Here is an 18551-nt window from a genome sequence, read left to right as displayed (position 1 = left end):
ATGGTGGGGACAGTGGCAAACTGGAGAGCCCGTCTGCCACATGAGAGGGAGGCTGCTCCGCTCCAAGTGTCATTTGGAAAGGCAGGCCGGTGCTGCTAGAGCTTGCATTCTGTAAGACAAGTCGGAAATAAAATCTGAATTTCTTACGTGTGTCTCCCATTTTAGAGGTTAGCAAATTCATTCAAATAAAACACTGGGGCCAAATGAAATCCCCATATCAGTGGGCCCCTGGTTTGTGGCCTTTACTCAGATAGTAAGAAGTGGTCTCCACTACCTCTCCCAATAGCCATTAGTTCCGATTCCAGGTTCTCTCTCCTGTGTGCACTCAGAGGGGTCATGGTTGTTTCCTGCAGAACAGAAGTGAGAGTTAGACTGAATGATAACCTAATCCCTTTTGAAGATAATGTAGGAGCAGAGAGAGTGGGTCACCCCGATCACTGGGAAACTGGGTCTTGACTTGGTGGTTAGGTGAAATCTGATCACATAATCCATGTGGTTAGGTATATGGCACAATGATTTGTGAATATGTTTTTGGTGGTCTTTACTATTCTCTGGGACTAGTCTTTATTTCCAAGAGGATTTGTTATCAGGAGCCATTTGGGAGGTCCCTCGTTAAAGCATGGGCTAGTTGACATGGCCAAGATGCTGTGGAACGGTTGCCTCGATGGTTTACCCATCTGGGGAGTGGGGACATGGGGGATGACTTTTTATTGCTTGGGAGACATGGTTCCTAAGTTTGGGGAGCCTAGGCCAGTTCCACACTTGGCCACTTTTACCAAGCTCTTGAGCCCAGGTTGCCCCAGGGGTTGAGACCGAAAGAGGCTGGGGCTGTGCCACTGTGGAGTATGGCCATCTCTGTTCCCAAAAGCAGGGCTATGCGCTGCCAAATAGCCTCCCAAGTGCATACCCGCTAGCTGCCAGAGAGCACCGCTGCCAGCTAGGCCAGGAGTGGAACCACCACCTTCACGTCCCTGTGCAGGTCAGGACACCCTGGGCCGACATTTCTGCAGTCCCGTACAGTCTGGATTCTGGCTGGCCTTTTGTTCAGGTCACAGAAAGCTACAAGCGCAGCAGCTTCATCCAGGGTGCAGGACTTGATCGTTGCAGAGCTGAAGGGATTGTCTGAGTCATGACTCAGTGTCCCTACAGCTACCTCGTGTCGCCAGGAGGGGGGAGGGGACTGCTTGTGCCAGAACCCCCAATGCCCTTGGACTTGCACTTGTACTGGGGCAGCTCCCGATGGCAGTAGAGCTGACTTAGCCTTGCTCAGAGGCTGCCAGGGCCATAATGGGCTTCCCGCAACATAATTAGAAACCCAGTAAATCCAACTGGCCTCTGTGCTAATGTATGGGCTTGAACCCAGATCGGCACATCCCTCACCCTGATCTCATCAGGTCTCTAACCAGGACGGTGAGAGTGCTGGGGTTTATTCAAGGCTCCTGGCTCTGCTGGGAGATAAAAGCCTGCAGACTCTCACCTCCCTCCCTCCTCCTTCCCCTCCCTGATCTCTCTTTCCACCTCTTAGGTACTTTGTGCTGAAGATTTCTGCTGGAATTGAATATCCTGGGGAGATCAGGTGGCCACTAGCCTTCTGCCTCTTCCTGGCTTGGGTGATTGTGTATGCGTCCCTGGCAAAAGGAATCAAGACTTCAGGAAAAGTAAGAACGTGTATTTATCTTAAAAAGTCTGGGACTCCCAGGGGTGGTTGTGTTATGGAGCCGCAAAAGAGCCAGGAGACGTGGGGATAAATTCTGACTTTGGCCCTGAGTGGCTCTGGGACCTTGGGCAAGTGACTTCACCCTTGCCTTTAAAATGGGATAAATAGCATGTTTCTTTCAGGGCTGTTTTAAGGATCAAATGAGACAAATACACACAGAGCTCCTGAGTGATGGTGTGGTTGCTGATTAGTTTCCTTCCTCTCCTGTCGGGGGCTGCCACTTTGTTCACCAGATGGGATCTACCTCGCATGATTGAGTCACTCTCCCTAAACTCCAGAATTAGTGCCGCTGGCTTTTTGCTTCTTGGTCTGGCTGCCTGGTCAGTTATTGCTTCTGCTGAGAAGCTGGGAAAAGATCAAAAGTGTGAAGTGGATTCCCTCTCCTCACTCCCACCAGCATATTTTGGACTTTTCACGCCCTTTTTGCGACCCTCAGCCCAACACTCTTCCACTCCGCGTGCCCAGAGCACTAAATGGGGACAGTCCTGACGGTGAGATTTTGGTTGAGCGAATCCTTGGCCGCTCTTGCTGATTAGTGGCTTGGCCAGCCCTTTGGAGACATTGGAATTCCCACCCCGAGCTCAGTTCCAAGGCACAGAAGGCAAGGAGTCCAGGAAACCTCAGGACACACTGGACGTTCTTGTAAGGGTCACGTTATTTTCCCTCATTTTCCTGCCGCTTTGGGAAGAACCCCATTAAACAGTTAACCAGTCACTCAATGATAACCAATGATACTTAGTCATCCTCAGAGTCCATTTGTGTGGCTTGGGATGAAACCCGATGTGCCTTTAAGGCCCAAGGAATGAGAATGTGGTGGTGGGCTCAGACCATAGGTTGTGGAGTTGATTTGGTCTGGGTGTCCCAGCCAGGGCTTACGGTGGTGATATCCAAACAACCCACTTTGGAAGGATCAGGCCTCAAGGGCACATGAGTATTTGTCACCTCCCACCTCCCAGGCAGGCCTCACACCCCCCACCAGGCACCCAAACTTGGCACCCATCAGTACAGAGGGGAGTCTGTCTTCTTCCTGGGTGCATGGTCGTGCTCATAGGTACCTTTTGATAACAACTCTTTCTGCTGCCCTCCCTGTAATCTGGGACCACAGGGACTTGAACTGTAGACCCCCACAGGATTGTCAGGATTACAGGAGGTAATTGGTACACCTAAAATCACATGAGGTTGGGGGAGAAGCAGACTGGGGGTGAAGAGACCTGGGTTCTAGTCCTTTGGAACTTCTCATGGTGTTTGCTGTATAGGAACATCTCTGCTTGGGCTCTGGCTGAGGTTCTGATTTGCTCTTAGCTTTTATTTGTTTTTCTGCTAAAGTGAAAAGCAGAAACCTAACTATTGCAGAAGTCCTCAGTTTCCCCATTTTTAGAGTAAAGGCAATCAGGCTGGGTGATGTCTAAGACATCTGTCTGAACACTTGCTAGGTGAGCTGACCTCAGTTTTCCCCTCTGACCTCAGTGTTCCCTTCTGTAAAATGAGAGTTAGGATCAGATGACTCCCAAGGAGCCTGCTGGGTTAGACTAGATTGTTCTTCTAGGGCAGCAGGAAGATGGGGGAAATGTTGACATGACCCTCACAACAATGGCTGGCGTGTCCTGAGGTTCCCGAACTCCTTGCCTTCTGTGGCTTGGAACCAAGCCAAGTGACTGCTTAGCAAGAGAGGCCAAGTGTTCTTCAAACAAAATCTCACTGGCAGGATTGTCACTTACAACTCGAGACAGGACAACCTCAGCTTGGTTGAAGTGGCCAGACAGGTCTCTAGCAGACAGTCTCTAGCAGGATAAGCTAGAAGGGGTGACTGCAGGAGAAGAGGTGATGGGTGAGGAGGGAGAACAGTGGCCCTGTTGGTGACCTGGGGAAGGATGGCCTGCTGGCTCTAGAGTCAGATCAGTCTGAGTTCAAATCCTGCCCCTATCGCTTTCTCATTGTGTAATTCTGGACCAACTATTTGGCCCATGGAACCTCAGTTTCTGCATCTGTAAATTGGGAAAAACAGTACTTACCGCATAGGACTGTTACAAGGATTAAATGAGATCATATATGTATATGTATAATACCTGGTATCTGGTCAGCTCTTCACTAGCATTAGCTTTTCTCATCTTTGTTATTATGAATGACTGATGTCTTGAGGGGCCACTGCAGCACTCTGACATCCTGGTAGCTGTGGTGGGGAAATGGGAAGAGAAAGGGAGCTTTGTGGAACACTGTGTGCCAGGCACTACGCTAACTGCTACACACGCATTAGTTCATTCGATCTGCACAACAGCAGATTGAATAAATAAGGACATTTATTCCCATTTTATGTATAGAGAAGGTGAGGCACATCAAGGTAGAGGAAATTGCCTGAGGTCACACAGCTTTTAAGTGGCAGTGGTGGGATTTGAACCTACCTCTGTTTCCCTTTAAAGCCTGGACTCTTTCCACTACACAACATCATTTCCCCAGGAGGGGCAATGTTAGGAAGATATGGGAATACAGAATTGTGGAGCCATCTGTTTGCACAGAGGGGATAAAAGTCCCCCTGCTGGGAGCCAGGACCCTTGTACTCCCACCCCATCTCTGCCACCATCAGCTGTCATTGCCAGGAGGGCAAGTCACAGAGGCATCCAGGCCTCAGTTTCCACATCTACAAACTCAAGGGTCAGATTGAATATTCTCCAAGACCCTGTTAGCTTTGTTAGTCCATGATTTTTTAGGACAGTGTTATAGCTAGAATTTAGTCCTTGGTGCTAGATTTTACAGGTTTTCTGGAATGGGAATTTTTGAGGAGCCCTGAGCAGGTAAACTTTTCTTTTAGATCTGCTAACTTATCATTCTGCTTCATGGAGAACAGTTGCCAACTAAGGATCACTGATCATTTTTTTAAAATGAGGAATGCCACCAGAAATAATGAATCACAATTTATTACCCTGCTCTGGGGTGTGCAGACATTGGTCATGGAGCATCGTTTGGAAGCCAAGGTGAATGCTGACGCTCCTCATTATGACAGGCTCCTTTGTGATTGAAATTCCACGAAGACTGTCATTTCTAAGCAACAGAGATGTCCACCTTCTCCCGCAGCAAGAGGAGCTCAGTTCCTCTTGTTCAGGGCCGTCAGAGACAAGAATGGTCTGCTGCTTCCTAGGAGATCTCCTAGGAATGGGTCTCCCATTGAGGAGCTAGAATTCCAGGGGCAGGGGTGACAGCAGGTAGCCAGAAGGTCAAATGCATCCCATCTGACCTTGGGCCGCTCTGCGTGAGAGTTATGGCAACAACACAAAGTAGCCTAATTAGCTAGCTGGTGGGACCTTACCTGACCACCTGGTTGGGGCTCCTGCTGCGAGGCGGATGCTGCCAGGTGTCTGGGCAGCAGGCTCAGATCAACTAGTCATTGCCACTCCTGCCAAATATAACTCGTTACCGTTGGAGCTTAATTCCTCTGACAATACATTCTGAAAACAAGTGTGTTCTGAGCCCCCTTCCCCCAACACAAGCTGTGCATAAAGCCTCCATGTACACCGGACTCACACTTGAGTCAAAATCCCCAGGATGTATAAACCAAACTGTGGGCCCTTTCAGTTCACCCAGATCACCGGCTCCGCAGTGACGTCCGTCATCCTCCCACAAACCAGGGCCTGGAGCTGAGTGAGGCCAGCAAGTGCGTAGGGTGGCAAAATTTGAGGTGGCACTCACTCTCAGGCTCCTGCGTGTGTGGGATTGGCCCCTGGGAGTGAGTGCCTCCTTAAATATTACACCTTTAGTGCTTTCTCTTGCCTCACCTTAGTCCCGGCTCTGCCCCACCCACTTGTGATCTTGTGGCCTTTGAGGGAAGAACAAAGGCTTTGGAATTAGAAAGCTTTAGCTGTGGATCTTGGCTCCAGCTGGGAGACCTTAAGTGAGATATTTAACCCCTTGTGAAATACTTACTCTGAGTCTCAGTTTCATCTTCTGCAAAATGGGACTACTAACAGCTGATTTGTAGAGGGAACTCCAGAAACAGTCACGTCTACGCAGTCTCCCGTAGTCAGATGAGAGCAGGTGTCTCAGCTGGGTAGACTGCTGCCAGTCTGGCGGTTTTCTTCTGCCGGCCCCTGCTGTCCAAATCACCTCTTCTCCCCTGCCTCCTTCCATCCTCACTTCCCACTAGCCCCGTGGTCAGGAGGTGAAACGGATATTCCTTAGTTGTGGACTGCCCTACTGTCTTGGTGGGGTGGGGAGTTCAGACTGGTCAGGATCATCCCTGCACCCAGCCCCATCCCATAGCCTGGAGGACAGTCCAGCCCTCCTGAGGCAGGTGATTTTCTCCTGAGATGTCAGATACCTTTGGGTTTCACAATGGTCTGTGTGTGGAAGGATTTCGCTTCATGGGAAAGAGAGAGGTGCGTTTGGTGGGGTTGGGAGGAGGTGGGCTGCCCTCCCCCATAGCCCCCTAGTAATCATGTTGTCCAGGCAAGGGCAGCGGGGAGGCCGCAGAGGCCCCCTGGTCAGTGGAGGCAGCAGTGCAGAAAAAGGACACCCGTCTCTGGTCTGTAGCCAGAAGGAAAGAGTTGACCTTGATGGTAGGTTGGGTTTAGAGGAAGCAGTCGCTTCTGCTGTTTCTTTAACCTACAGCTTTTGGACAGTGGCAGCTCTACCCTTTCAGCTCCTGAGGCCAGAAACATTGGGCTCATCCCTGACTCCTCTCTCTCTTCTCGTTCCACACTGAATCAGCAGGAAATTCTGTAGCTCTTCCAGCAAAATAAAATCTGGTGTCTGAGCATTTCTCCCAGCGGCACTGAAACACCCTGGGTGGAGTCATCACGGTCCCCGGGACAAGGAGTACAGCCCAGCCTCCTAGCTCCTGGCCAGGCATCTACTCTTGCGCCCTGCTGTATACTCGAAGTGTAGCAACTGGATGCTGCTGGAAATGTTAGATCTGTTACCCCTCCATCCAAATCTCTGCAGTAGCTCCCCATTTCCCACAGTAAAGGCCCCACGAAGCTCTCCATGATCTGTCCCCACTCCCTGCCCCCACCTCTCTGACTTCCTCTCCTACTTGTGCTTCTGCCAGCCACACTGGCCTCCTTGCTGTTACTAGAAGTCAGGAACACTCCTTACTGCAGCCGTTCCCTCTGTCTAGAATGCTCTCCCACATATCCAGTTGGGTCACTCTCACTTCCTTCAAGTCCTGGCCAACCTCTCAATGAGGCCTTCCCTGCCCATTTCAATATGGCCTTCTTCCCAACCGTCCTCCCCAGCACACCGCACCCTCCTTCTACCCTGCTCTACTTTCTCTTTTCTCCAGTACACTCACTACCTTGTAACCTGCCACAGATAATATGATTATGACCACTATTGGCTAGGGAGATCCTAGCTAGAATGTCAGCTATTTGAGGCCAGGGGCCTTTGCTGGATTTACTGATCTACCCAAATGCTTAATGAAATGGCCCTGAGATAGATTGGTGTGTGTGTGTGTGTGTGTGTGTGTGTGTGTGTGTGTGTGTGTATATATATATATATATATATATATATATATATATATTTAAGTTTATTTATCTTGAGAGAGAGAGAGAAAGCATGGGCAGAGGAGGGACAGAGAGAGAGGGAGAAAGAGAATCCCAGGGAGCCTCTGCACTGTCAGTATAAGAACTCACAAACCGTGAGATCATGACCTGAGCGGAAATTGGCTGCTTAAGAGACTGAGCCACTCAGGCGCCCCAACCCCAAGAGTTATATCTTAATCTCAATCCTAACCTTCCCTTGGGGCGCGTGGGTGGCTCAGTCGGTTAAGTGTCCAACTTCAGCTCAGGTCACGATCTCACGGTTAGCGGGTTCGAGCCCCACGTCGGGCTCTGTGCTGACAGCTCAGAGCCTGGAACCTGCTTCGGATTCTGTGTCTCCCTCTCTCTCTGCCCCTCCCCCACTCACACTCTGTCTCTGTCTCTTGAAAATAAATAAATGTTAAAAAAAAAAATCCTAACCTTCCCTCAACCCACCTCTGCAAATCCCTTAATCAGTCCTCATCCCCTGAAAACCCAGTGCCTGCTGGTCCTGCCATTCTGGAGCCCCCCGCCAGGTCCTGGAGTCTGTGCAGCCAGTGCGTGGTGGTGTCTCTGTTTCTCTCCCAGGGCACAGAGGTCCCAGGTACCCTGGGGGGAGGGCTACAGGTGGGAATGTGGGAATGGGGAGGCTCTGGACCAACAGTGCTTGCCTAGCTGGCTGTATGCACCCACGTCAAGGATCAGAGAGGGTTTGGGGGGAGTCTCATCCTTGTAAGATCTTTTGATGCATTCTGGGGACTCAACTGGCTTGTGAGCAGAGGGTTGTCAGTGTTATTAAATTTAGGATTGGCATAATTCCCGAGTAAGACAGAAGTGTTGCTTCTGTTTCCACTACAACTTTGTGTGAATCATCCCATTGTACTCCTCCAAGAGTCCCATGAGGAATATGCTGGCTTTATCACCACTTCACAAGTGTGGGCACTGAGACTCAAAGGGGTTAAGTCATTTTCCAGCTGGCTCAGCTCATAAGTGATGGGGCTGGATTTGAACTCAGGTTCGTAGGATGGGATCCTGATCCCAAGCTCTTCCTTTACCCAGATGTTTGATTGACAGATAAGCCCCATCCAAAACCACAGTCCCCATGTTCTGCTGATGTTACTTCTAAATGTTTCTTCACTCTGTCCCTCCCTCTCATCCAGAATGCGGGAGTGTCCTTCGACTGACATTCAAGGCCTCCCATGGTGTGGTCTCCTCCCAGCGCCCCTGTCACTCTTAGCCCCCACTCTGTGCTGTCCTAATAGTAAGTCATTGGACCTTTGCCCTCACACGACTGCCTTCCCACTTTCCCCCTCCACCTTCTACCTCATCTCACCTCCTTAAGTTGTATTTGGCCTCTAGATCTGACTCAGGTGTCCTCTCTGTGAATCTTTTAGTAAACTCCCAGGTTGAGTACAACGCTTCCCCTGGAATTCATAGTGTCCCAGGTGAAATGGTGTGGCCCCCTGTGCAGACATTGTCTCTGGGTCTTGCAGGCCCTCAGTCCCTTCATCTTTATGCATCTAACACCTGGCACAGTGCCTGGTTCATAGCAGGCCGTCAATAAATACTAGTTGAGCTTCACTGCACTGAATGGCCATCCATTCTCAATCAGGCTATGCTAATGGCTATGCTAGTTAATCCACAAAGTAATTTTTTTAAAGAAAGGTGTTATTGTGTCCAGTTTATAGTTGCAGAAACAGATTCAGAGAGCTTATGAGCTTGTTGAAGGCTACTCAGTGCCAGACGTGTGATTTCATTTGAACCTAAGTGTTTCTAAGATCATGCTCTTTTCACCTGGCCAGGCTGCCTCACCTAGGGTGTCTGTATAAACAAGGATGGAAAGCTGAAGCTAAAAGACTCATCTCTAACGGTGGATTTAGTTAGGGTCCTCAAGTAGAGGGTGGGGTTGGAATTAGGGAGGAGGGAGGCTCCTAGCCTTCCTCCCTCGGTAGTTCCTCAGAGAGGTGTCCCCTCAGCAGCTGGGCGGGGTAAGGTCGCCCCAACCTTCCGCACTGCAGCCGACTCACCCACAGCCTTCACTGTCCCCTCACAGACCTTATTTCTGGTCCTCTCTGATCTTGGGTCCCGGTGCCTTCCCTGTGTCCCCAGCCCTGGCAGAGTTTGGGGACAACTACCGTGACGCCCTCACCGTCAGGTGCTTGTGTCCAGATGACAGATCACCCTCCACTTCTGTTGATGCCTCTTTGGCACGGACACGTCTTGCAGGCATGCTCATTCTGGTCACTCTTTCACGTGGTTCTTCCAGGTGGTGTACTTCACGGCCACGTTCCCGTACGTCGTGCTTGTGATCCTCCTCATCCGAGGAGTCACCCTGCCCGGAGCTGGCGCTGGGATTTGGTACTTCATCACACCTAAGTGGGAGAAACTCACGGATGCCACGGTGGGCTTATGCTTTCATTCACACCCCAGGGATGAGTCTCGCTCTGGGACAGTTTGACAAAAGGGGTCAGACTTCCTCCCCCAGGGTATCTCGCTGTCCGCGTTTACAAGGTCCTGATAACCAAGGACCATTACGCACTCGGGAAATCTTTAACGAGAAGTGGGCAGCTGGGGTTTTTTTCTGATCCCTGGAGTGGTTGTCCTACATAGCTGTCCTGTATCCGGGGTTGAGGTGCAGGCGAAAATGAAGAATGCAATGCCCGTAATAGCACTGGGCCACCTCACACGACTCATTGGGTACTAATTATAGTGTGTTGGGAATGGAGTTTTGCTGGGTGGAAAATAACAGCACTTAGGCAAACCACAGCAATTATAACTTAAAGGGCTCAGGCACATTTGCAGACTTCTGGCACACCCACACGGAGCCAGCACACATTTGGACTTCCTCTTTGCGTATTCTGTACAGGCATATCCTATTCTCACATTCCCAACCCAAAAACCTCCAAATGAGGGGGTGATTGGCTGGTAAGTGAATTTCCTCACCTTGAAGAAAAATCGGCTTATACCCAGCATATTAAGAACCTATAGCTTGGATTGGGTTTGGCTGCATGTAACAGAAAACCCCAGGTAATGACAGTGTGAACAAGACAATTTTCTTTCCCTTTGATGCACGGAAGTGGCCCAATGTACATAGTTAAGCACTGGTTGGGTGGCTTCGTAGAGTCCCAGGCTCCTCTCTCTCTGTCCTCACGTGACTCACTTCTGTGTAGTCGCCAGAACCCCTGCCATCGTATCCAGCATTCCAGGTAGCACAAAGAGAGTGCGGAAAGAGGTGGAAATAGGTACCCTCCCTCTCTTAAAATAAAGGAGAAAACCCCAGAAGTTCCACATGATACTTGTTTTTCACATCATTGGTCAGAAACTAAATCATAGGATAATCTTCTCGTAGCTGCACTTCCCCTTGATGCAGGGAGGGGGTCCTTTCACTCGATGAATGGCTGTCTTTACATGAGACCACAGCTTTGTTACTCAGGAGTGTGGGACAGTGGATGGTGGGGTAGGTGCACACTTGCCAGCACAGGCTTGAACTTTCTCTTTGCACATTATAAGCACAATTTAAACACTGGGTTTAATTTATAAAAATGATGGGAGGTCTATTGTACAAATCACATAAACCTCTAGCTCTGACTCCTGAGTGGCCATCTGGAGTTTTATGGGGACAATTAAGAGAGATCACCAAGAGAACCAAGAGGCGTTGTCAGCCAAGTTCGAGGAGGATGTGGCACCATGCAATCCACTGTGCTGAGGCCCAGATGGTTTTACTAAGGCGAGGAGCTGTAGCACTCTAGAGTTTTAATACCAGCTGTAATCTGTAAGGACGTCAGTTTAAGAAGGTATTTCTTTTGTACCCATGACTACGTTTGCTGTTCCGGTTATTTATCGAGCACGTATGCAGCTAGAGAGAGGGCTGTCCCTTTCTGTTCACTTCTACGTGGCAGGACGTACAAGCATGGCCTGTATGTGTAGTCTGGTTTCTTTTCCTTCGATTAGAATGGAGGTTTAATCTCCCAGGGAATTTACTGCCCCTTTTTGGCTGCCAGCACAAATGATGTATGTTTCCCATTTGTGTTGGTGTGCCTTTCCCCCTGGGGAGATGATGTGGCCCTGACTTTGGGAGACTCCCCTCCCCTCCTCCAGTGACCTTGGATCTTCTCTCCCTTTGCCTCCCAGGTATGGAAGGATGCTGCCACTCAGATTTTCTTCTCTTTGTCTGCTGCATGGGGAGGACTGATCACTCTCTCTTCTTACAACAAATTCCACAACAACTGCTACAGGTACGTGGAGGCACTTGATAACCCAGAGGTGGCTGCTGCGTGGGAATAAGGTCTGGGAACAAATCAATGGACTGACTCATCAGACACCTAAGGCCACACCATACCCTCACACTTAACGTGAGGTAGAGCCAGAGGGTTGCTTCTGGCATAGATGGAACCACCTGCTAAGTCCTAGCTGCCGGCTTCTGGTGGCCTGGACCCCAACCTTCAGGGCCGACTCTGACACATGAGCTCAGTGGCTCTTTATGTGATGGGGTTGAGCCTCCCCAGAGGTTGCTGTGCAGCTGGCTGTGTCCCGGGATAGTCATTTGTGAGCTATCTAGTCTATGGATACAGTTGTATGCTGGTCCCTGATGCAGTGTGGTCACTGTCCCTTGGCAAATACATTGCCAGAGATCCCAATAAGAAAGGCAGCAAGGTACAGGGGAAAGAGAACTCTGTTGATGAGCATGTTAATTCACGGAAATGTTAGTAGATGTGGTGGGCATCTTTTCACAATGTATATATGCATCAAATCATCAGGTTGTATACTTTAAATATATTATAGATTGTATTTTTCAGTTATACCTCAGTAAAGCTGAAAAAACAATGCAAGATTTGAGTCCCTTTCTAGATCTATTAATCAGAATATTTGGAAGTGGGGTGTGCCCAGGAATCTATATATCCAGAGAGGATCCTCAGGAGATTCTGATACATAGTGACATTGAGAATATTTGGATGGTGTGATGTTAGGGAAGCCCAAAGACCTCCACCCAGGAGAGCCTGGACAGCTCCTGGAGGAGATGACGTCTGAAAGTTAAATACATCTACAACAAACAATAAGAAAATACAGTCTATTCTATTGTTGAGCTGATCTAAAATAGAAAAGAAGGAAGAGAGGAAGGGAGAGAGGAAGGAAGGAAGAAGGGAGGGAGGGAAGGAAGAGAGGAAGGGAGGAAGGAAGCAAGCCAGCCAGCGCTAGAGTCAGTTGGAATTGGATTTGAGTTATGACTTCATTTACTAACACGTGAGACGTGGGCAAAATATCTCATGTCTCTGAGCCTCTTTTCTCTCATCTATAAAATGCAGATTATATATATTATATTATATTATATTATATTATATTATATTATATTATATTATATATAAATGGAGAGGTAAGAGATGATGTATGCAAAGTTTGTAGAACAATATTTCACACATAGTAGGTACTGAATCAATGGAAGCTGCCATTATTATTATTTTCTAATAATGTATGAGATATTTTGTGAATGAAGAGGAAAAGATTATAGTTAAGCTGTGAGCTGAGGTGGTTGGGATGGCTTCATGGAGGTGAGATCTCTACTGGGCCAAATTTCAGCAGGTGCAGGGGAGGTGGGAGTTTATTTCAGGTGGCAGGAACAGCTAGAGGTGGGAATGAGACTGAATGTGATGGAGATGTGAGGTGGGAGCGGGTCTGTGGGACTGGAACAGAAGGTGTGTATGCAGGAGGCTAGAAGGAAATGGGCCTGAGCTGGGCGGAGGCCAGGTTGGAGACAGCTTTTGTACTAGCTTGCTAGGGCTTCCATAACAAATACCGCAGAGTGCGTGGCCTGAACAACAGAGATTAATTGTCTCACAGTGCTGGAGACTAGAAGTTCAAGATCGAGGTGTCGGCAGGGTTGATTTCTTCTGAGGCCTCTCTTTGGCCTGTAGATGGCCTTCTACTCCCTGGGTCTTCACGAGGCCCTCCCTCTGGGTGTGCATCTGTGTCTTAATCTCTTCCTGTTAGGGCACCAGTCATTTTGATCAGGTCTCACCCTAATGACCTCCTTTTAACTGAGTTACCTGCGTGAAGACCCTATCTCCAAATATAGTCACATTCTGAGCAGCTGGGGTATTAGAACTTCAACATATGAATTTGGGGGCACACAATTCAGCCCATAATGGCTGGAATGCCAGCTAAGGTATGTGAACTTCTCTGGTCACGGCTGCTCGTGAACTTATGACCCGAGAATCAGTCTGAACACTGTCCAAGGGGACGCATGGCTCTGTGCTTTGGTAGAAAGGAGGCTCTGTGATATGGCAGAAAGAACATGGGCTGAGGCAGTAGGTCTGGGTTCAAATCCTGACCCACAATTAATTAGCCCTTTTCTTTCCCTGTGCCTCAGTTTCCTTATCAGTAAACTAAGGGGCCAGATAAGGTGGGTTGTTTACTGAACACTTGCTCCGTGCCAGGCTCTGCACTGTGCAGAACATCACATGGTTCTCTCCTCACAACCACCTATGAGAAAGGTGGGGTCATTGCCACCACTTAAAATCACTGTGGAAGGAAATAATTTGCTCAAGGTCACGTGACCAACAGGTGGGAGAATCAGGATTTGAATTCTCTCTGAGGTTCCATCTAGCTTGACCTCTCTTTTGAGTCTGGCCAGGTTGGCTGGACAGGCAGGCTGGGAAACTGCAATCATATTGCCAGTAGAGGGCGCCGGGGTGAAGGCAGAGGGCTGGTCTCCTAGCCTGCCTCAACCCCTGGGCTTTTGTGTGCCCCACCCCAAGGTGTCCTCAAACCCTGGTGGCATTTCATGGTCCCACCACCTTCTCTTCTCTCATATATGATTCCTGTCCTGGAGTCCTTGAAAGGCTCCATCCCGTCCGCTTCTGCTCTGATGGACAGTCTTGCCTCTGCTACTTTGATGAGGGCAGCCCTGGTTCGAGAGCACGTAGAACTAGAGTCTTGACCCAGGGGCCCTGGAGTAGGGCAGTTAGGAGAAATATTTGGTCAAGACTGGTTGTTCCTTTCCGGCCCACAGTGAAAACATGTTTAGAAATGGGCACGTACACACATACACATGTGCATTCAAACACAGGGGCACACATTTGTGTGTCCTTCTCCTTGTCCCTTCCTGCTCACAGAGCACACCTAATGGCAAACTCTTGTCTCTTCCCCAGGGACACTCTCATTGTAACCTGTACCAACAGTGCCACGAGCATCTTTGCCGGGTTTGTCATCTTCTCGGTTATTGGCTTCATGGCCAACGAACGCAAGGTCAACATTGAGAACGTGGCGGACCAAGGTACCGTGCGTTTGTCACCCCGCTGGTGCAGGACAGGCTCCAGGCTCGCCTCACGAGCTCCTGACCTATGCTCCCCTGGGAAACTGGCCTTCTGGAATAGGAGATGGTGGGACAGCCCAGCACCGCCTTGTGGAGAGACTCAGACAAGCTTGAGTAGGAAGCTCATGCAGGGTCAGAGCTGGCCAGTTCCCAACCAGAGGGGCTGGTATAGAAGCCCCGTTCCTGCTTCCTCTCCTCTCTTTGGTTTTCCCTTTCCTCTCTTAATGCAGCTCCAGCCTGAATAAGTAAGATCTATGCCTGTTATGCCTGTCAGGGGCAAGTGGAGGATTCTTTGGGCAGCGCCCAAAGAGGATTCTCCAGCACCCTGGAGCTCATGTGGACACAGCCCGCTGCACGATGGCATCCCTCGCAGAGGGTCTGTGGAGACCGAGTGCTGATGCCTACTACCCGGAGCACCGACTTCAAAGCAGCTTTTCCTGACAAAGCATTTTCTGTTTGTTAGGTCAGGTGTGCTCTCAGGGCCTTCTGCTTAGTTAGCAATGCAGACCTGCAATTTTTTTTTTCCCCCAGTGAGTGGAAAGGTTGGATGGTGGTGGTGGGAAGGATGTAGAAAAAAATGTTTACTCTCCATCCAAGTGATCCCCATATTAATGGGTACTCGTGAGTTTATAGAGAGCTTTCATTTTCATCTCAATCTGTTATTTCCAGCACAGCGTTTTTGTAGATAGTGTTTAATATTTTTATTTAACTCTTTGTTTCCTCCCAGCCTTACTCCACAAAGGATCCCGTGATTAAGGGATTTCATTGTGGCTACTGTCTGTCATTTCAGTCATTCTCTAACCAGATGTTCATGGGATGCCTTGGTGTTGGAACTGCGCCGGGACTGTGGGGACAGGACAGGGCTTCCTCCAGGGAGCTCACTGCCAGATCATGCTCCAATGCGAGCACTTGAGGGAACTAAGCCCTAGAAGTGTCACCTTCTCCTCGGGCTGCTGCTGGGCTCTCTGCTGGTTCCCCAAGGATAATTAATTAGGGCTTCAGTGATGCTGCTGGTGCACAGTGGGCCTCAAAGAGTTAAAGAGCTGGCATACTCCAGGGGGGTAATTACCTCTGTCAGGAGAGAATGTTAACCCCCCAGGGTGTTTGGTTCTTCAGCACTGCATTAAATTAGAGTTGCTGAGTGAATGCTACCCCCCTGCCCTCCTTGAAACCTCTTAAGTCCCTAGGGAGCAGGGAGGGGAGGGAGGGGAGAGAAGGCCTTGTCCTGGGGGGGGGGGTGCCTGTGCACCCCAGCTGTCCTCATTTCCTCTAAGCAGAGTAGCTGGAGCAGGGAGGTTCTGGCCCACTTTTTAGCAGATCTGAAGTGTCTGTGAGTTTTGTGACATTCCTGAGCTCATCGTGAACCAGTGGCCATGTTGCAGGGTTATGATTCCTGAGATGTGTGGCCACCTTAGCTAACTCTTCTGAGCTCTTTCCTGCCCCAGGAAAAGGATTTGGAGGCACCTGTCACTAAAACCCAAACAGAATTTTGTTTTTCCTTTATAAAGAAAGACTAAGATAATTGCCCATGTTTCTTTCTGAAAACTTCCCCTTTCCAGATTTTTTTCACTTCCTCTGATTTAAATGGGGAGAAGAGCACTTCTTACAGGTTCTAATGTGTTAAATCTCTGGTTGTCACTGGCACAGGGACAGAGTGCCTCATTCGCATGAGGGAGTGGGCACTGGCTCATAAGGCCTCCTCTCAGACCCCCTGGGGCAGCTATCCCTTCATCTGAGTTTACACACATTCTTAAATGTGATTGGCAGGATGTCTGATTTTCTCAGGTATGATGGATGCTATGCAGAATCCAGGAGAGACATCTGGGGTCGGGGCCGCAGTCAATGTCAGCCCCACCCCCTCCTAGCTGGGCCATGTTGGCATGCAGACATTGGGTACATTTTTGCTGACCCAACACTAGTAACTGTGTTTTGGTCTTTACTCCAAAACAAGTTCTCTTTAGTGACCTAACAATATTCTATTTTGTTTACCACTCCCTTCTTAGGGAGGCATTTTTGTCAAAGTCATTGCTGTACATCTCAGCCATATCGGTTTGGGGGGAGCTGAGGATGGGATGAGTGATGACACCAGCTGTCCTCTGCTTTTACGATGAGCATAGGGAAGGGGGCATGTTCTCAGTCATCTACCCCAGAAAAGCACCTTCCTGGGAAGTCAACCTTTAGGGTCACCTGCCAACCACCTTCTTTGCTGCCTATGGAGCTGAAACTCATGGTCAGAATCCAACCAGAAGCTCTATCAGCAGCAGAAATGCTTATCTACCCTCAGATAGACTGGGTTAGACCAGAGTAGATGAACACAGATGTGCATATTGGATTTAGAGTTCCCAGATCTAGGTCCCTAATCATTCAGAGACACTGCTGATCAAAATGAATACTCTCAAACAGGACTGACCATCCATCCAACTGTCTGTCTATCACCTGGATGCCAGTCCTTCCTTCCAAAGGCACAGTTCAGGCAGTGTATCCTCTGAGAACTTTTCCATTCGTAATAGGCTTCCCAGCAGAGTGGCCATATCTGGTGTGTTGTGATCGGTGTATTGCATTGACCAGAGCCCTGGTTGTGTTTTTAGAGACTCTCTAGGATAAAGCAAGACAGAGACCTCCTGTCCAAGTTGCTGACATGCAGAACCTCTTTGATCCCCTCTCATAGGAAGAGTATTGACGATCTTTGCGTACTGAGTTCTCACTATGTCCAGGCATCGTTCTGAGCCCAGTGTGGGTACTATTATCCACATTGGTAAGGAAAGTGACATCTGTCCAGAGAGAACAAGCCTCATCTAAAGTCCCACAGCTGGCAAGAGGAAGAGCCAGTTTTTCAGTCCACAAGGGAAATGGAGTATGCCCTCCAGCCACTGGGCTATACTGCCTCCCAGTGGGAGAGGAGAGGAACAGGACTCGGACTCTATGGGACATAAGGGCCTCTTTGGGGAAAACTCTGCTGGGGCTCAGTCAATCCATTTTTCCAGTGGGGGAGAAAAAAAACCCTGAACTCTACAAAGTAATATAAAAATGTATTTAAAAAAAATCCACTTCCCAGCCACCTTAGATACACTGAGTTTGCTGAAAGTGATGCCTTCACCTGTGTACTTCAGGGAGGCAGATGTAATAGAAGCAGGCCGAATATTTTGAAATCATTTCCTGCCCCCTGAAAAAGCAGTAAAGCCCAAAGGGCCAAATCCTGTTAAAGCAATCAACCAGGTCCTCGTGTCGTGGCCGTTTCAAGACCTTCTTGTCCGCTTTATGGGCCCAGCTGTCGCCAGAGCACTAAACTGGATTCCTTGGTGTTCTGCATTTGAGACCTATTTTGAACTGTAGTTTAATACAGACTTTTATGGTTCACATAGGAAGCCTTCAGAGGCTGGCTGTGCCGTCTGTTCAATAAATGCATAAAGCGGGGGTATCTTAAGCATTCAGGCTTTATATTTTAAATACCCCAAGGCCCTCGGCAACATTAGGAACTAACAACCTGATAAATTCCAGTTTAAAAAAGTGCTGTTATGCTTGAGTTATAAAAACTCCAGGTGCTGCAATATCTGATTTCCAAACGTGCGGTGGCTGTGGATTAACCTGGCATTCGCTTGTCTCTGCCACTATCATTTAGTTTTCTGTTTACGAGGAAATCTGTAACTGCTGGGTCTTTAGCGATCGTGGGTCACAGTAATCTTCCCAGTGAGGCTTCGAGGCAGGTAGGAATGTCTGGCAGGCTTTGTGAGAGCAGAGAAATGGCAGCTCAGACCTCTTCTGCCAAGGCCACGTGTTGTATTTGCTGAAAACCCTGAATCAGAACCGCTAGTTTCCAAGTTCCTTATCCACTCATAATCACAGTGATTATGATCTGTGGGTTCTGATGATGTGTGAGGCATTGGTGTCAGTGCTGTGCCTGTGCTGTCTCATTTGTTCCTCGTAAACACCCTGTGAGGTATTTTTGTTATTCCCATTTGACAGATGGGCAAAATTAAGGCTTATAGAAATGAAATGGCTTGTCTTGAGTTGCATAGCT

At 49.0% G+C, this 18551-nt stretch overlaps 1 protein-coding gene across 1 annotated transcript in view; it reads left to right on the top strand.

Moving 5' to 3' along the window:
* SLC6A5 (solute carrier family 6 member 5) overlaps nt 1-18551 on the top strand; it is a 67395-nt gene that overhangs the window by 26861 nt on the left and 21983 nt on the right. Inside the window, exons 5-8 of the mRNA XM_078433320.2 lie at nt 1526-1658; nt 9491-9625; nt 11356-11459; nt 14370-14494. Of these exons, the coding sequence (XP_078289446.1) occupies nt 1526-1658; nt 9491-9625; nt 11356-11459; nt 14370-14494 (497 nt within the window). The remainder of the gene's footprint in view (nt 1-1525; nt 1659-9490; nt 9626-11355; nt 11460-14369; nt 14495-18551) is intronic.

Source organism: Panthera onca, chromosome D1, assembly GCF_046562875.1.
Source record: "Panthera onca isolate mPanOnc1 chromosome D1, mPanOnc1 haplotype 2, whole genome shotgun sequence".
NCBI classification, from domain to species: Eukaryota; Metazoa; Chordata; class Mammalia; order Carnivora; family Felidae; genus Panthera; species Panthera onca.
This window is presented reverse-complemented; position numbering and strand designations above follow the sequence as displayed.